Source organism: Rhincodon typus, chromosome 7 (assembly GCF_021869965.1).
Source record: "Rhincodon typus isolate 14 chromosome 7, sRhiTyp1.1, whole genome shotgun sequence".
Lineage (NCBI taxonomy): Eukaryota > Metazoa > Chordata > Chondrichthyes > Orectolobiformes > Rhincodontidae > Rhincodon > Rhincodon typus.
This window is the reverse complement of record NC_063338.1, coordinates 95,375,519-95,390,242: the sequence shown is the minus strand read 5'-3', so window position 1 is coordinate 95,390,242 and position 14,724 is coordinate 95,375,519. Positions and strand designations below refer to the sequence as shown.

Below are 14,724 nucleotides of genomic sequence, written 5' to 3'. Positions count from 1 at the left end.
TTCTGAAGAAGGGTCTAGGCCCGAAACGTCAGCTTTTCTGCTCCTCTGATGCTGCTTGGCCTGCTGTGTTCATCCAGCTCTACATGTTGTTTCCTCTAAGCGAGGATGTTTAAAGGGAGGTTTAAGACAAGGGTTTGAAAACCAAGGATTTTGATAGTGTGGGTCAGGACCCAGGGTCTCCAAAGGGCACAGAGGTGTAAGGTGTTTGAGGGAGGCAAGGACAGCCTGCTTTCACTCAGCAAGTGGTTGTGATCCACAAGGTCCTGTCTGAAAGGGCAGGGGTGGGTGGGGTGGAATTCAGCAGGAATTTCACTTGCCTAAGGACTGGATTTGCTGAGCCATGGGGTAGGAGATGTGGTATTAATTGGATTGATCATTCGGAGAGATGGCACAGCTCAGTGGGCTGAATGGCCTCTTCCTGAAGGATCTCTCGACACAAGGTTTGAGCTTTGAGAATGGTAATGACCCAGGGGCTATGACCCCAAACTCTATGCCCTTCGCCCTGCAGTTGTTGCCCCTCAATGGAAATAAAGATCGACTGCTCCCAGCATCATCACAAAAGTTAACAATTTTACCAAACACTGTTCTTTTAGACCCAGGTTGACAGAAAGCACTGAAGTCGCACAACACCTGGTTCTAGGTCCAACAGAAACAAAAACAGAAGTTGCTGGAAAAGTTCAGCAGGTCTGGCAGCATCTGTGAAGAAAAGAATCAGAGTTAACGTTTCGGGTCCGGTGACCCTTCCTCGGAACTCAGGTTCATTTGAAAGCACAAGCTTTTTGAGCACTGCTCCTTCATCAGGTGACGAAGGGGCTACGCTCCAAAAGCTTGTGATTTTAGATAAACCTGTTGGACTATAATCAGGTGTCATGTGACTTCTGACCTTGTCCACCCCAGTCCAACACCAGCACCTCCACATCATGACAAAAAACACAGACCAGGTTTCTTTACTGAGGCAGCATTATGAACAAATCGATTCTAACTGCAAAGAAACCATAATGAACGATCACGCGACCAATTAAATCTCTAGCCCCGTATAGAACTCCCTCTCTACAAATACAAACTCTTTACAGACAGAAGCATAAACACTGGTGTGATGGGTGGAGGTTAAAGACTGGGAAGACAGTTCAATGGTCCCTGTCCCCAGGATTCGCTGGGTTAATCGTTTAATTGATCAGAAAGCTGCTTCTCTAGATACAGGAGGCACAGAGTGACTGATTCACATGGATAAAAGTCTCTGGCTTACGAAAAATAACAGGCAAGGGGAAAGAAACTGGCTCTTTTCAAGGCTGGATAGGCTTTTTAATGCAGAGCAAAAACAACCCTTTCCCTTCCAAAGATTATTCAAAGCCTTCCGGCCCAAACATTCTCACCCACAAGCTGTTCAGCTATCCAGGAGCCAATCACATGGCTGTTGGCAGGTAGGAGGCCTTTGGTCACAATTTCGCAGGCCAATCACCTACTTGTTGCTGGCGAAATCTCCAATCGCGCACGTCCCCCTGGCTCCAGTTTGTCTGAAACCTGGCACCCCTCCCCCACCCACAGCTTACACCAACAGCTGTGTAACCAGCACTTACAAAGAGCTTTTAGCAGGTGCAGCAAACCTCCAATAATCCTCAGCTTTGGAGACGTTCTTCAGAATCTGAAACATTAGAGTGAGAAGAAGTGATTACACACTTTGTCTCAGGGTTTTAGGCTGTGGATTACAGCTCAATCCTGGAAACAGATATAAAGTGGGAACAAGGAGCAGGTCATTGTTAGTGAGAGCTTTGCTGAATGTGCCTGAATGTTCATTTTAGTGTAATTTTAATGTTATTTTGGTGTAATTTGCCTCTTTTCTCCTGCAGGGACCTCTGTGAGAACACCACGGGTAGGAGCCCGCTGGAACACCCCATCGAGACAGCCCCCAGGTTGGATACCATGGCCCAGAACCAAGGAGCTTCCAGAGCCTCGGGCCTACCGCCCACATCTCTCAAAACCAGGCCGGCCAGCCCCAAAGCCTCACGGGTCAGCCTGGCCCAGCCAACAACGCCTATCACTCCTCGCCGGAAGCTCAGCATGCCGACGGAATACCGGGACACCGTGCCGGCAGAGTTCCAGGACAAAGCCAAGAAACCCAAGGTGGCGGCCGGAGGGGACAGTCCACTCCCAGCTCGGAGGGCCAGCTCAGGAGACGCTTCACCCGCCCATTCCCGCTCTGGGTCCTGGGCCTCGGACAGGATGAGGTACCTGGAGACGTTCCCGGAGCGGCGGCGGAGTTTCGAGTTGGCAGACGGCCAGCCGTGGCCCGGTTTCCGGAAGTGGCGATCCTTCGACCACGCCGAGCAGCGGGAGGGCAGGCTGCGGCCTTCTTTGTCCGAGCTGCTGGACGGTGAGGGGCGGGGGGGCCCGAGGACGGAAGGCGGAGCAGGGGCCGAGGCGAAACGCTCGCTGTTCCGGCAGAAAGCGGCATCTTTCGACGAGCGGGGACGGTACGCCTCCAGGGCCCGGGACGTCGAGCTGAAGATCTCGGAGGAGCTGAGCCGAATCAAAAAGACAGCCATGAGCTCGATGGTGGCTAGGCCCGTGCTGAGGTCTCCGGTGCTGGAGCGCGCTGTCAACCGCGAGCTGTCCTCACGGAAAGCTGCCAGCTCCAAGTGGGCCCCGAACCCCCCAGGAGAGGCGCCTCGGGGGCCAGAGAGGTCACTGTCAGACGGCTCACGTAAACCTCTGCAACGGGGCGTTGCCACGGCGAGTGGGGAAGCCCAGGATCCTGAGTCAGGCAAGGCTGGAGTGCGAGATCCTGCCGTCAACCACCTTGACCAGGAGCAGGCCGGATCCCGGCCTCTGGGCGCCCCTCAGCCCGTTGTGGAAACGGTTGTGAAGGTCAGGTCCACTTCCGAGGGCCGCGCTCCAGTTACTGCCCCTGCCCTGCCCTCGCCGCCCGGGTGGGACGCCAAATCTTCGCTGCCCCTTCCCAAGGAGGCTGCGGACTGGCGCAGGGGGAGACCGGAGTTGGGAGACGCTGCCCCAAGGCTAGGCCTTGCACCCCTCAGCCCAGCCTGCGCGACACACCCCGGACCCCCTGGCACCGCGCCCGATGAGGGAATGAGGAGCCCTGTGCCGGACCACACCGAGGCTGACTCCACCACGGATTTGAAAGAAGACGCCGCCGCCCTGGCTCGGGAGAAATCCGGCCGGAAAACTGCCAGAGGGAAATCTAAGAAATCCCGCCCCAGTTCGCCGGAGCTGGGTAAGGAGAGCAGGCAAAGAGTTAAAAAGAAACTGGAGCTTTTTGCTGCCTTGAATTTTGCTGTCCCAATCTCACAGTGCATGGATCCCTCCTAGACCACAGTCACAGCACTCATTGTGGACGAACGGGGGTGTAAATATACAGGAGATTGACAGGGAGGCTGTGAGAAAGGGACAGGAGGTTCATAGTTTGCCCAGAGCAATTGGTCGTGTGTGTTGGATCTTAAGACTACAAGCCCTGGGAGCAGAGGCAGGCCATTCAGCCCATTTAATGGCTGATCCTGATCATTCCCGACTCCGCATTCCTGCCTTCTCCCTGTCACTCTCGATTCCTTTACTGATTACAATCCTGTCCGTCTCGGCCTTGAACATACTGCATGACCCGGTCTCGATGGCCCTCTGTGGTAAAGAATTCCACAGATTTGCTCTCCTTTGGGAGAAGGGGAGGTGATGACCCAGTGTTATAATCGCTGGACTGTTAATCCAGAGACCCAGATAATGTCCTGGGGACCCGCGTTGGAATCCCGCCACGGCAGATGGTGGAATTTGAATTCAATAAATATCTGGAATTTAGAGCCTAATGCTGACCATGAATCCATTGCCAATTGTTGGAAAAACCCATCTGGTTCACTAATGTCCGAAAGGGAAGGAAGCTGCCATCCTTACCTGGTCTGGCCTACATGTGACTCCAGACCCACAGCAATGTGGTTGACTCTGAACTGCCCTCTGGGTAATGAGGGATGGGCAATAAATGCTGCCTGGTCAGTGACTCCCTCATCCCGTGAATGAATAAAGGAAAGGAATCCCTCCTTATCTCTCTAAAGTTTCCCATTAGGATGATTGCAGGGTAGGTTGGGGTTTGAATGCTGCTCCCTTGGAGAGGGGCTGAAGGAGGGAAGGGAGTGGCACATTGGCTCAGTGGTTAGCATTGCTGCTTCACAGTGCTAGGGACCCAGGTTCAATTCCACCCTCAGGCAACTGTCTGGGTGGAGTTTGTACATTCTCCCTGTGTCTGCGTGGGTTTCCTCCCAGAGTCCAAAGATGTGCAGGTTAGGTGGATTAGCTGTGCTAAATTCCCCATTGTGTTCAGGGATGTGCAGATTAGGGGGGAGGGGTCTGAGTGGGATGTTCTGAGGGTCAGTGTGGACTTGTTGGACCGAAGGGCCTGTTTCCACACTGTAGGGATTCTCTGATGATGACAATGGCAGTCACAAGAGGGTGGGTAGGGTGGTTACAGACTCAGTTGAGGGGCACAATAATATTCACAGCTGGTCAACTACTGTGTCTCACTTCCATTTTGATATTCAGTCCTTCAGAAGACAGGACAAGGTGCTTTTCAATCCCAACCTCACAATGGTTTGAATTAACAAGAAGTGGCCTTTATTTTGTGTTTGGCAGAATCCTCAGATGATTCTTATGTCTCAGCTGGCGAAGATCCTTTAGAGCCACCAGTATTCGAGATTAGTATCACCGACTCCCTGGTCACTGTGGGGGCATCAGTCCTTCTGAAATGTATCATCACTGGAACACCAATGCCTCAAGGTAGGACATTACACTGGCCACGTGACACTGCATTGGTATATAAACGGTACCTTTCATTTCCTCAGCACCCGCCAAAATCTTTCGTTTGTGTTGTTGCTTACAGCAGAATGATAATGAGGCATTTGGGATATAATCCTTTCTTCGAGAGTATTTGGAGCAGAATGGGAAGGTCCACTCTAGTTGTGTTCATTTAATCTGAACCAGATGATGAAGCACCAAACAAGACCCAGCCCTTTCATAGTGTCACTGCTCCCTACCCCTGAACTACAATCCCAGTGAGCGGTAGTGTGGTAGAGGTTTATCAAATGGTGAGGGGCATAGATAAATTGAATAGCAAAGATCTTTTCCCAGGGTGGGGGAGTCCAAAACTAGAGGGGCACAGGTTTAAGGTGAGAGGGGAAAGATTTAAAAGGGACATAAGGGGCAACTTTTTCACGCAGAGGGTGGTGCACGTATGCAATGAGCTGCCAGAGGAAGTGGTGGAGGCTGGTACAATTACAACGTTGAAACAGCATCTGGATGGGTTCATGAGTAGGAAGGGTTTAGAGGGAGATAGTAGGAACTGCAGATGCTGGAGAATCCGAGACAACAAGGTGCGGGGCCTGAAATGTCAGCCTTTTTGCTCCTATGATGCTGCTTGGCCTGCTGTGATCATCCAGCTCTGCACCTTGTTGTCTAAGGTTTAGAGGGATATGGGCCAAATGCTGGCAAATGGGACTAGATTTATTTAGGATATCTGGACAACATGGGCAAGTTGGGCCAAAGGAACAAAAACAGAAACTGCTGGAAAAGCTCAGCAGGTCTGGCAGCATCTGTGAAGGAGAAAACAGAGTTAATGTTTCGGGTCCGGTGACCCTTCCTCAGAACCGGACCCGAAACCTTAACTCTGTTTTTTCCTTCAGAGATGCTGCCAGACCTGCTGAGCTTTTCCAGCAACTTCTGTTTTTGTTCCTGATTTACAGCATCCGCAGTTCTTTCGGTTTTTATTTAAGTTGGGCCAAAATGTCTGTTTCCTTGCTGTATGTCCCTGTGATTTTTGAAATTCTCAATGAATTAATAACCAAATTATGTAAATTAATGGGTTGGAGCACCTTAAAAGTGGTCTGTAAACATTCTATATACTGAGACAGAATCATTACAGTGCAGGACGAGGCCATTCAGCCCATCATGCCTGCACTGGATCTATTAGCTAGCACCAATCTCCTCTCTTTTCCCATGTCCCTACTTCTATTTCTATCCAAATAACCATCCAACGCCCTCTTCAAAGTCTCAATTGAACCTGCCTCCACCACTTTGCCATATATCTGCTGCCCTTGTCCTTCCAAATAGAAGTGGTCATGGGTTTGGAAGGCACTGCCTGAGGATCTTTGGTGAATTTCTGCAGCGCATCTTGTAGATAGTGCACACTGCTGTTACTGAGCGTCGGTGATGGAGGGAGGGGATGCTTGTGGATGTGATGCCAATCAAGCGGGCTGTTTTGTTCTGGATGGTGTCAAGCTTCTTGAGTGTTTCAGGTGACCCTTAAACTGTTGTGTAGAAAAGTCTCATAAATCAGGGTGACTGGGGAGTAGACAATAAATTCTAGTCTTACTTGCTCAAGAAGTTATGAAATAGGGGTAAAAGCAAGCCATTCAGCCCTTCGAATCTGCTCTTTACCATTCAGTCAGATCATTGCTGATCTGAGTGTGGTTCCAACTCTACTTTCCTGCCTGACCCTGATAACCTTTGACCCCTTTGCCCACTGTGCAGCAAGAAGCCAAGGGGCTCTTGCATGCAGTGACTGAATGCAGAAAGGCAGGACAGAGACCTGGACAGCACAGCATAAAGCTGGGGCAGCACGATGGCTCAGTAGTTAGCACTGCTGCTTCCTGATGCTAGGGACCTGGGTTCAATTCCAGCCTCAGACAACTGTCTGGAGTTTGCATGGTCTCCCCGTGTCTGTGTGGGTTTCCTCTGGGCGCTCTGGTTTCCTCCCACAGGAGGATCAAAGATGTGCATGTTGGGTGAATTGCCCGTAGTGTGTAGGTTAGCCATGGGAAATACAGGGTAGAGTGGGATGGTCCCCAGAGGGGTGGATGTCAACTGAAAGGGCTGAATGGCCTGCTTCCACACTGTAGGGATTCTATTCTAAACAAAAGAGGAAACCATCTACCATGTTATATACTTGAAGAATGGTGAACCTAGAGTATACGTTGACACCTGACCTTTAGCCAAATAAGCCAAACACCTTGCAGGGACCAGCTGCTGAAGGGAACCTATTGCAGCACACAGCTCCCTGATAAAATCGCAGAGAGGGCACGGTGACTCCCAACAGGCTATTGCTGATGTTAGGGGCCTGGTGATCACTGTCACCAACTTGTAGCAATCTTCACACAATTGATTGAGTTTATTAAGGAGGCAGCAGCAGGTTAGACATGACTCATTAGGTAGTCAGGCAAAGAACTCAGAACCCTTCACTAATCACAAGGCCATTCTGTCAAGGGGAAAGTCACCACAGTCCTACAGGGCCACATGGCTGCTCTCACGTTAGAGAGACAGGGGGGGGGGGGGGTTTAATTTGACGGTCACCATGTCTCGGGCAAAGGGGAGAGGTTGAGAAGGAGAGTCCTTCACGGTAATCACAGCTGGTGTGGGAATCAAACCTGTGCTTTTGGCATTGCACTGCTGTGCAGACCAGCCATTCAGCCAACTGAGCGCCAAGTGCGGTACTGAGGGAGTGCTGCATTGTCAGAGGTGCAGACTTTCAAATGAATGGCTAAACTGCAAGACCCCCCCCCCATCCCCCCCCATCTGCTGTCTCAGGAGGATGTAGCAGATCCCATTCTCTTATAGAAGATGGCCAACGTTTCTCTCAATGTGAAATGATCTGATTGAGAGCAGCTTGCGGGATCTTACTATGTCACCATTAGATAGAGGAACAGAATTATGCTATTCGGGTTCGATCGTGGCTGATATGTTTCTCAACCCCATTCTCCTGCCTTCTCCCTGCAACATTTGACCTCTGTACTAATCTAAAGAACCTATCTGTCTATGACATCTCCCTCACCGCAGTCCCTGCTCAATTCCAGTCGGAGACGTCCTGAGGTTATTGTGAAAGGTTCTGCTTTATCTGTTGACTTGTCTTTCTTTATGCCCCCCGAGCAGTCGTCTGGAAGAAAGATGGCGAGGTCCTGAAATCGAGCCAGACTCACATCCTGAAGGCGGAGGGAGAGAGACACACTCTGTACATCCCCTCGGCGACCACCCTGGATGGGGGCCTGTACTCAGTCAGCGCGGCCAATGAAGTGGGACTGGCCAGCTGCTGTGCCTCTGTCCAGGTCCGAGTAGGTACGTGACCAACAGCAAGCAGAGGCCTGCATTTATATATTGCCCTCTGCATCCTCCGCGTGGCCCAGCGTTGCACAATGTTACATTAAATACAGCCATTCAGTGTATCTGTCCTAATGCTAGTGTTTACACTCCATGTGAGGCTCTTCCTACCCCTTTACATTCCAATCCATTCCCCTCTCCCTTTATTCCTCCCTCCCTCATGTCTTCCCCTGAGGTAGATCGATACTATCCACCTCCACACTCTCACCTCTGTCCGGCTAAAGTACCTTTCTCCTGCTCTCCCCGTCTGATTTCGGACTGAGTATCTTAGAATGAGGGCTCCTGGTTTTAGTCTCCCCTACGAGTGAAAACATCCTCTCCGCGTCGATCCTCAAATTCCTTCATCAATTTAAAGAACTTAACCCCGTTTCCGGGGTAACATGGTGGCTCAGTGGTTAGCAATGCTGCTTCATAGCACCAGGGACCCAGGTTCAATCCCACCCTCAGGCGACTGTCTGTGTGGTGTGTGCACATTCTCCCCGTGTCTGCGTGGGTTTCCTCCGGGTGCTCTGGTTTCTTCCCACAGTCCAAAGATGTGCAGGTTAGGGTGGATTGGTCATTCTATGATTTTTCTCCTCAGAGGCCCTTGTTTAGGATTGAATCCCGAGAGTGCAGAAACTGGCCATTCAGCCCTTTCAGTTGATTCTTTTTCATTTTTAAAAAAAGGCCCAGCCTGATAGGACCACCCACCCAGCTTCAGTTTTCCAACAAGGAAAGCCATAGAATCCCTACAGTGTGGAAGCAGGCCATTTGGCCCATCAAGTCCACACTACCCCCACAAAGAGCATCCCATCCAAACCCTCAATATCCCATGGCTAACCCACATAGCCTGCACATCTCTGCACAATTTCCCACAGCCAATCCACCTTTGGCCTGTGGGAGGAAACCCACCCCAGACAGGTAGAGAACATGTAACCTCCACACAGGCAATCACTCGAGGGTAGAATCAAACCCAGGTCCCTGGCACTGTGAGGCAGCAGTGCTAACCACTGAGCCACCATGCCACCCAAACTCAAAGCCTTCTATCAGTCAGTAAGTCTAGTCACCAGTGTCCCATAGGGCTGCTCTCTCATTGGAGAGAGAGAGAGACAGAAAGAGAGAGAGCGCAAGAGAGAGAGTGCGAGAGAGAGAGAGAGCATGAGAGAGAGAGACGCTGGTGGTGGTTTAACCTGGTGGTCACCATGCCTCAGGCAAGGGGGAGATGTTGAGTGAGAGACTCATTCATGGTAATCTCAGCCAATGCAGAAATTGAACCCAGCTGTTGGGGTTAGTGTCAAAGAATGGGTAAAGGAGCAGTAGGACCAATCCGAGACCATGAAGGGGATTTACACCTGGAGGCAACAGGTCTTGGCTGGGTACGTTGCATCTGTCTTTATAAAAGAGGAGGATACTGTAGAGGTCATGGTGATAGAGAAGGAGACTGTCACAAGAAGGGTTTAAAATTAAAAGGAAGAAGTCTTGGATAGGGGTTGGTATTTAAAGTTAACAAGCCACTGGGACTAGATGAGATGCATCTAAGTTTACTGAAGGAAGTGAGAATCGAATTTTCAGAGACACTGTCCACACTCTTTCGGTTTTCTATAGACTCGGGGAGGTCCCAAAAGACTGAAGAATTGCAAACATTATGACCTTGTTCAAGAAAGGTTGTAAGGATAAGCTCAACAATTACAGGCCGGTCAATTTAACTTCTATAATATGAAAAGAACTGCAAAAGCTGCAAATCAGAATCATAGGCAGGCAGTGCTGGAGAAAATCAGCAGGTCTGGTAGCATCTGTGGAGAGAGAAACAGAGTCAACGTTTTGGATCCAGTCACCCTTTGTCAGAACTATTAGTAGCTGGGAAAAGAAGAAGGGTTGCCAACACCTGAAACATTAACTCTGCTTTCTCTCCACGGATGTGGCCTGACCTGCTGAGTTTCTCTAGCACTTTCTGTTTTTGTGTCAGTTTGACCTCACTGGTGGGAAAACTTGTAGAAACTATTATTCGGGATGAAATCAGCAGTTTCATGGAGAAAGGTTAGAAAGGGTCAGCATGGACTTCTAAAGGGAAAATTGTGTCATACTAACTCGCTGATTTTTTTTGAGGAGGTAGCAGAAAGACTTAATGAGGTGTACATAGGTTTCCAGAGGGAGTGCTACACAACAGACTTGTGAGGAGACTTAAAGGTCATGGTATAAAAGGTACAGTAGCAACAAATTGGACTGAGTGGTAGGAAACAGTGGATAGTATTTGGGCTGGAGGAAGGGTTGTGGTGGTGTTCCCCAGGGGTCAGTGTTGGGACTCTTGCATTTCCTGATATATAACGATGGTCTGAATCTTGGTGTGCAGGGGACCGTTTCAAAGTTTGGCGATTATGTGAGGCTTGGAAGAATTGTAACCTGTGAGAGGACAGTGTGTGACTCCAAAAGGACGCCGGCAAAGTTAGTGGATGGGGTGATCAGGTAGATAGAGTCAAAGAGTCATAGAGATGTACAGCACAGAAACAGACCCTTTTGTCCAACTCATGAGATTCAATGCAGAGAAATATGAAGTGATGCACTTTGGTCAGAAGAACATTGAAAGTCCATATAAAATAGAGGGTACAATTCTAAATGGGGAGCAGAAGCAGAGGGAGCTGGGTGTTTATGTACGCAGATCATCGAAGGTGGTAGGACAGGGGTAGAGAGCAGTTAATAATGCACACGGTGTTCTCAGCTTTATTAATTGTGGCATAGAATACAAGAGCAAGGAGGTGATGTTGAACTTGTATAAACATAGAAACTTAGATGGTAGGACCAGGAGTAGGAGAAGGCTCCACTATTCAATATGATCCTGGCTGATCATCCAACTCAGTCCCCTGTTCCTGTTTTCTCCCCCATAACCTTTGATCCTTTTAGCCCTAAGAATTATATCGAACTCCTTCTTGAAAACATTCAATGTTTTGGGCTCAACTGTGGCAGAGAATTCCACACGCTCCCCACTCTCTGGGGGAAGACATTTCTCCCCATCTCAGTCCTAAATGGCTGACCCCAGATCTTTATTAGACTGTGTCCCCTGCTTCTGTATTCCCTGGTCATTAAGAACATCCTTCCTGTGTTTACCCTGTCTGGTCCCATTAGAATTTTATAGGTTTCTATGAGGATCCCCCTCATTCTTCTTAACTCCAGTGAAGATAATCCTTATCGATCCAGTCTGTCTTCGTACGTCAGTCCTGCCACCCCCCGGAATCAGTCTGGGAAACCTTTGTTGCTCTCCCTCCATCACCAGAACATCCTTCCTCAGGTACCGAGACCAAAACTGCACAAGACACATTGCTGTAGGTAGACAGACACAAATGGCCAGAAACGGAATGGCAGGACAGAGAGAGAGAGAGAGTGTGTGTGTGTGTGAACTTTGAGTTGGAATACAGTCAGACAAGGCCGTGTCATCAGTGCGCCAAGTTCCGATCAGCTAACTTGAGGGGAAAAAAAAACGAAATAGTGCAGATGCCAGAAAATCCGAAAATAAAACAGAAAATTCTGGAAATTCTCAGCAGGTCAAGCAGCGGCTGTGGAGAGAGAGAGGAAACGAGTTAGAAGCTAAGTCTGAAGCATTAACTCTGTCTCTGTTTACTTTAGGGAGGGAAATCTGCCATCCTAACCCAGTCTGTGATCCACTGCCACACCAATATGTTCTCCTCACTGCCCTATGAGCCGGCTCTAGCAAGTTACACTATTTCATCATAGTCATAGAATCCCTACAAACCTTATTGAGTTCTTTGAGAAGGTGACCAAACAGGTGGATGTGGGTAAAGCGGTTGATGTGGTGTATTTGGATTTCAGTAAAGCGTTTGATAAGGTTCCCCATGGTAGGCTATTGCAGAAAATACGGAGGCATGGGATTGAGGGTGATTTAGCGGTTTGGATCAGAAATTGGCTAGCTGTAAGAAGACAGAGGGTGGTGGTTGATGGGAAATGTTCATCCTGGAGTTCAGTTACTAGTGGTGTACCTCAAGGATCTGTTTTGGGGCCACTGCTGTTTGTCATTTTTATAAATGACCTGGATGAGGGTGTAGAAGGATGGGTTAGTAAATTTGCAGATGACACCAAAGTCGGTGGAGTTGTGGATAGTGCGGAAGGATGTTGCAGGTTACAGAGGGACATAGATAAGCTGCAGAGCTGGGCTGAGAGGTGGCAAATGGAGTTTAATGCGGAAAAGTGTGAGGTGATTCACTTTGGAAGGAGTAACAGGAATACAGAGTACTGGGCTAATGGTAAGATTCTTGGTAGTGTGGATGAGCAAAAAGATCTCGGTGTCCATGTGCATAGATCACTGAAAGTTGCCACCCAGGTTGATAGCGTTGTTAAGAAGGCGTACGGTATGTTAGGTTTTATTGGTAGAGGGATTGAGTTTCGGAGCCATGAGGTCATGTTGCAGCTGTACAAAACTCTGGTGCGGCCGCACTTGGAGTATTGCGTACAGTTCTGGTTGCGGCATTATAGGAAGGATGTGGAAGCATTGGAAAGGGTGCAGAGGAGATTTACCAGGATGTTGCCTGGTATGGAGGGAAGGTCTTATGAGGAAAGGCTGAGGGACTTGAGGCTGTTTTCGTTAGAGAGAAGAAGGTTAAGAGGTGACTTGATAGAGACATACAAGATGATCAGAGGATTAGATAGGGTGGACAGCGAGAGCCTTTTTCCTCGGATGGTGATGGCTAGCACGAGGGGACATAGCTTTAAAGTGAGGGGTGATATATATAGGACAGATGTCAGAGGTAGGTTCTTTACTCAGAGAGTAGTAAGGGCGTGGAATGCCCTGCCTGCAAAAGTGGTAGACTCTTCAACTTTAAGGGCATTTAAATGGTCATTGGATAAAAATATGGATGATAATGGAATAGTTTAGGTTAGATGGGCTTCAGATTGGTTTCACAGGTCGGTGCAACATCAAGGGCCAAAGGGCCTGTACTGCGCTGTAATGTTCTTTGTTCTATGTTCTATGTACGGTGTGGAAACAGGCCCTTCGGCCCAACAAGTCCACACTCTCCCTCAGAGCATCTCACCCTATTTAAGGGGCAACAAGGCCTGGTCTTGTTGTATCTCATAAGATGTGGGAGGAGGCCATTCAGCCCTATTCTGCTAACCCCTACATTCCTGCTTTTTCCCCCGTAACCGTCGATTCTCTTCCTGATTAAAAGTCTACCTCAACCTTGAATATACTCAAAGACCCGGGCAGCCCTCTGTGGTAAACAGAATGGGGTGGAAGTATTGTGCAAGGGTATGGGGGGGAAAGCAGGAGACTGTTAGTAGGTAATGATGCTTGATGAAGAGCCTTTGTAGGCATGATGGGCTGAAAGGCCTCTGTCTGTGATTACAAAAGGAAATTATTTCTACAGTGGGCAGAGAGTGGACATATCTGACCAACAAATGCAATGATTCTTATGGGAAATGCATCGTCACTTGCCCTTCCCCCAGCTCTGCTGGGATTTGGAAAGACTTGACGTGAGCTGGAATTGTACTGGGTCCCTATATAAAGAGAAGGAGATGCCATGCATACCTGGTGACGACATGCCCACTACTGTTTACTGTTCACCACACACTCTCTCTCTCTCTCTCGGCTCCTTCTCTGAAGCCAGGATCGCAGCGTCTGCTCACAGATATTCCTCAGCAGCTTCCCATCATCTTCAGAACCATCCCTCCTGAACCCTGGATAAAGGGAACACCCTCCACCTGTTTGACGGCTCCTAGAAACCCAGCCCGGATTTAGATAGCGACTTTCGGATATCCGGCAGACTGTAACTGTCCTGGTGTTTGGAATTGCCGAGGGATCTGTTTGGAAAAATTAAATACTTGGGAAGGAGTTTGGTTCTTTGCTCATCCTTGGGGGATGACGGTCGGAGTTTCAGGGAGATTCTGAGAGGGAGGGCTGTGTGCCAGGAACAGCTATAGCTGGATTTGAGCTGTTGTTGGTGGTTCACTTGGAGACAGCGTATACAGCTCAGCGATGAATTCCATCGGGAGGAGAGGGCAGAGATAGAGCTAACTCTAACTCCTTTGTCACAAGTCTGGTAAGAGCTGGGCCTGGGATTCAAGGACATTGGTGTCGGCTGTACATGCAGCACGGTTGGAGAATTTCACAAACGGGGATTAAAACCCACTCCGTCTTACAACGATGACCAGAACCAACCCCCCCCCGACAATCTGTTCACTCCTCCCCCACCCCACACCCGTTCACTCCTCCACACCCCACACCCCACACCCTCACCGGTTCACTCCTCCTTCAAAACAGACCACTCTCACGAAACGTAACGCCACGTGTCCCAACATCGCTTAATGTTTCAGACAAGCTGCTCGGGTCAGCTCATGATGAAACAGGTGCTACATCAATGCAGCTTGTTGTTTCCCATGGCAACTGTTAAGAATCACTTTATGGGATTTTCTGGGATGTCCTGAGGCTATGAAAGGCCTTGAATAAATGCAGACCACCCCACACCCCCCCCCCCCCCCCCCCCCCCCACCCACCCGGCTTCTCTAAACCCCTCCCCACACCCCCAATCCCCCTCTCTAACCTCCGTCCCCTTCTCTAACCCCCATCCGCCTCTCTAACCCCCATCCGCCTCTTTGACC

At 49.5% G+C, this 14,724-nt stretch overlaps 1 protein-coding gene across 1 annotated transcript in view; it reads right to left on the bottom strand.

Annotated features, from left to right (window-relative positions):
* Positions 1–14,724, bottom strand: part of spega (striated muscle enriched protein kinase a) — a 149,400-nt gene that overhangs the window by 96,346 nt on the left and 38,330 nt on the right. The window contains exons 2-5 of the mRNA XM_048599279.1: positions 13,691–13,926; positions 9,634–9,720; positions 7,820–7,967; positions 1,832–2,752 (exon numbers count right to left, since the gene is read on the bottom strand). Coding sequence (XP_048455236.1) covers positions 1,832–2,752; positions 7,820–7,967; positions 9,634–9,720; positions 13,691–13,926 — 1,392 coding nt within the window. The remainder of the gene's footprint in view (positions 1–1,831; positions 2,753–7,819; positions 7,968–9,633; positions 9,721–13,690; positions 13,927–14,724) is intronic.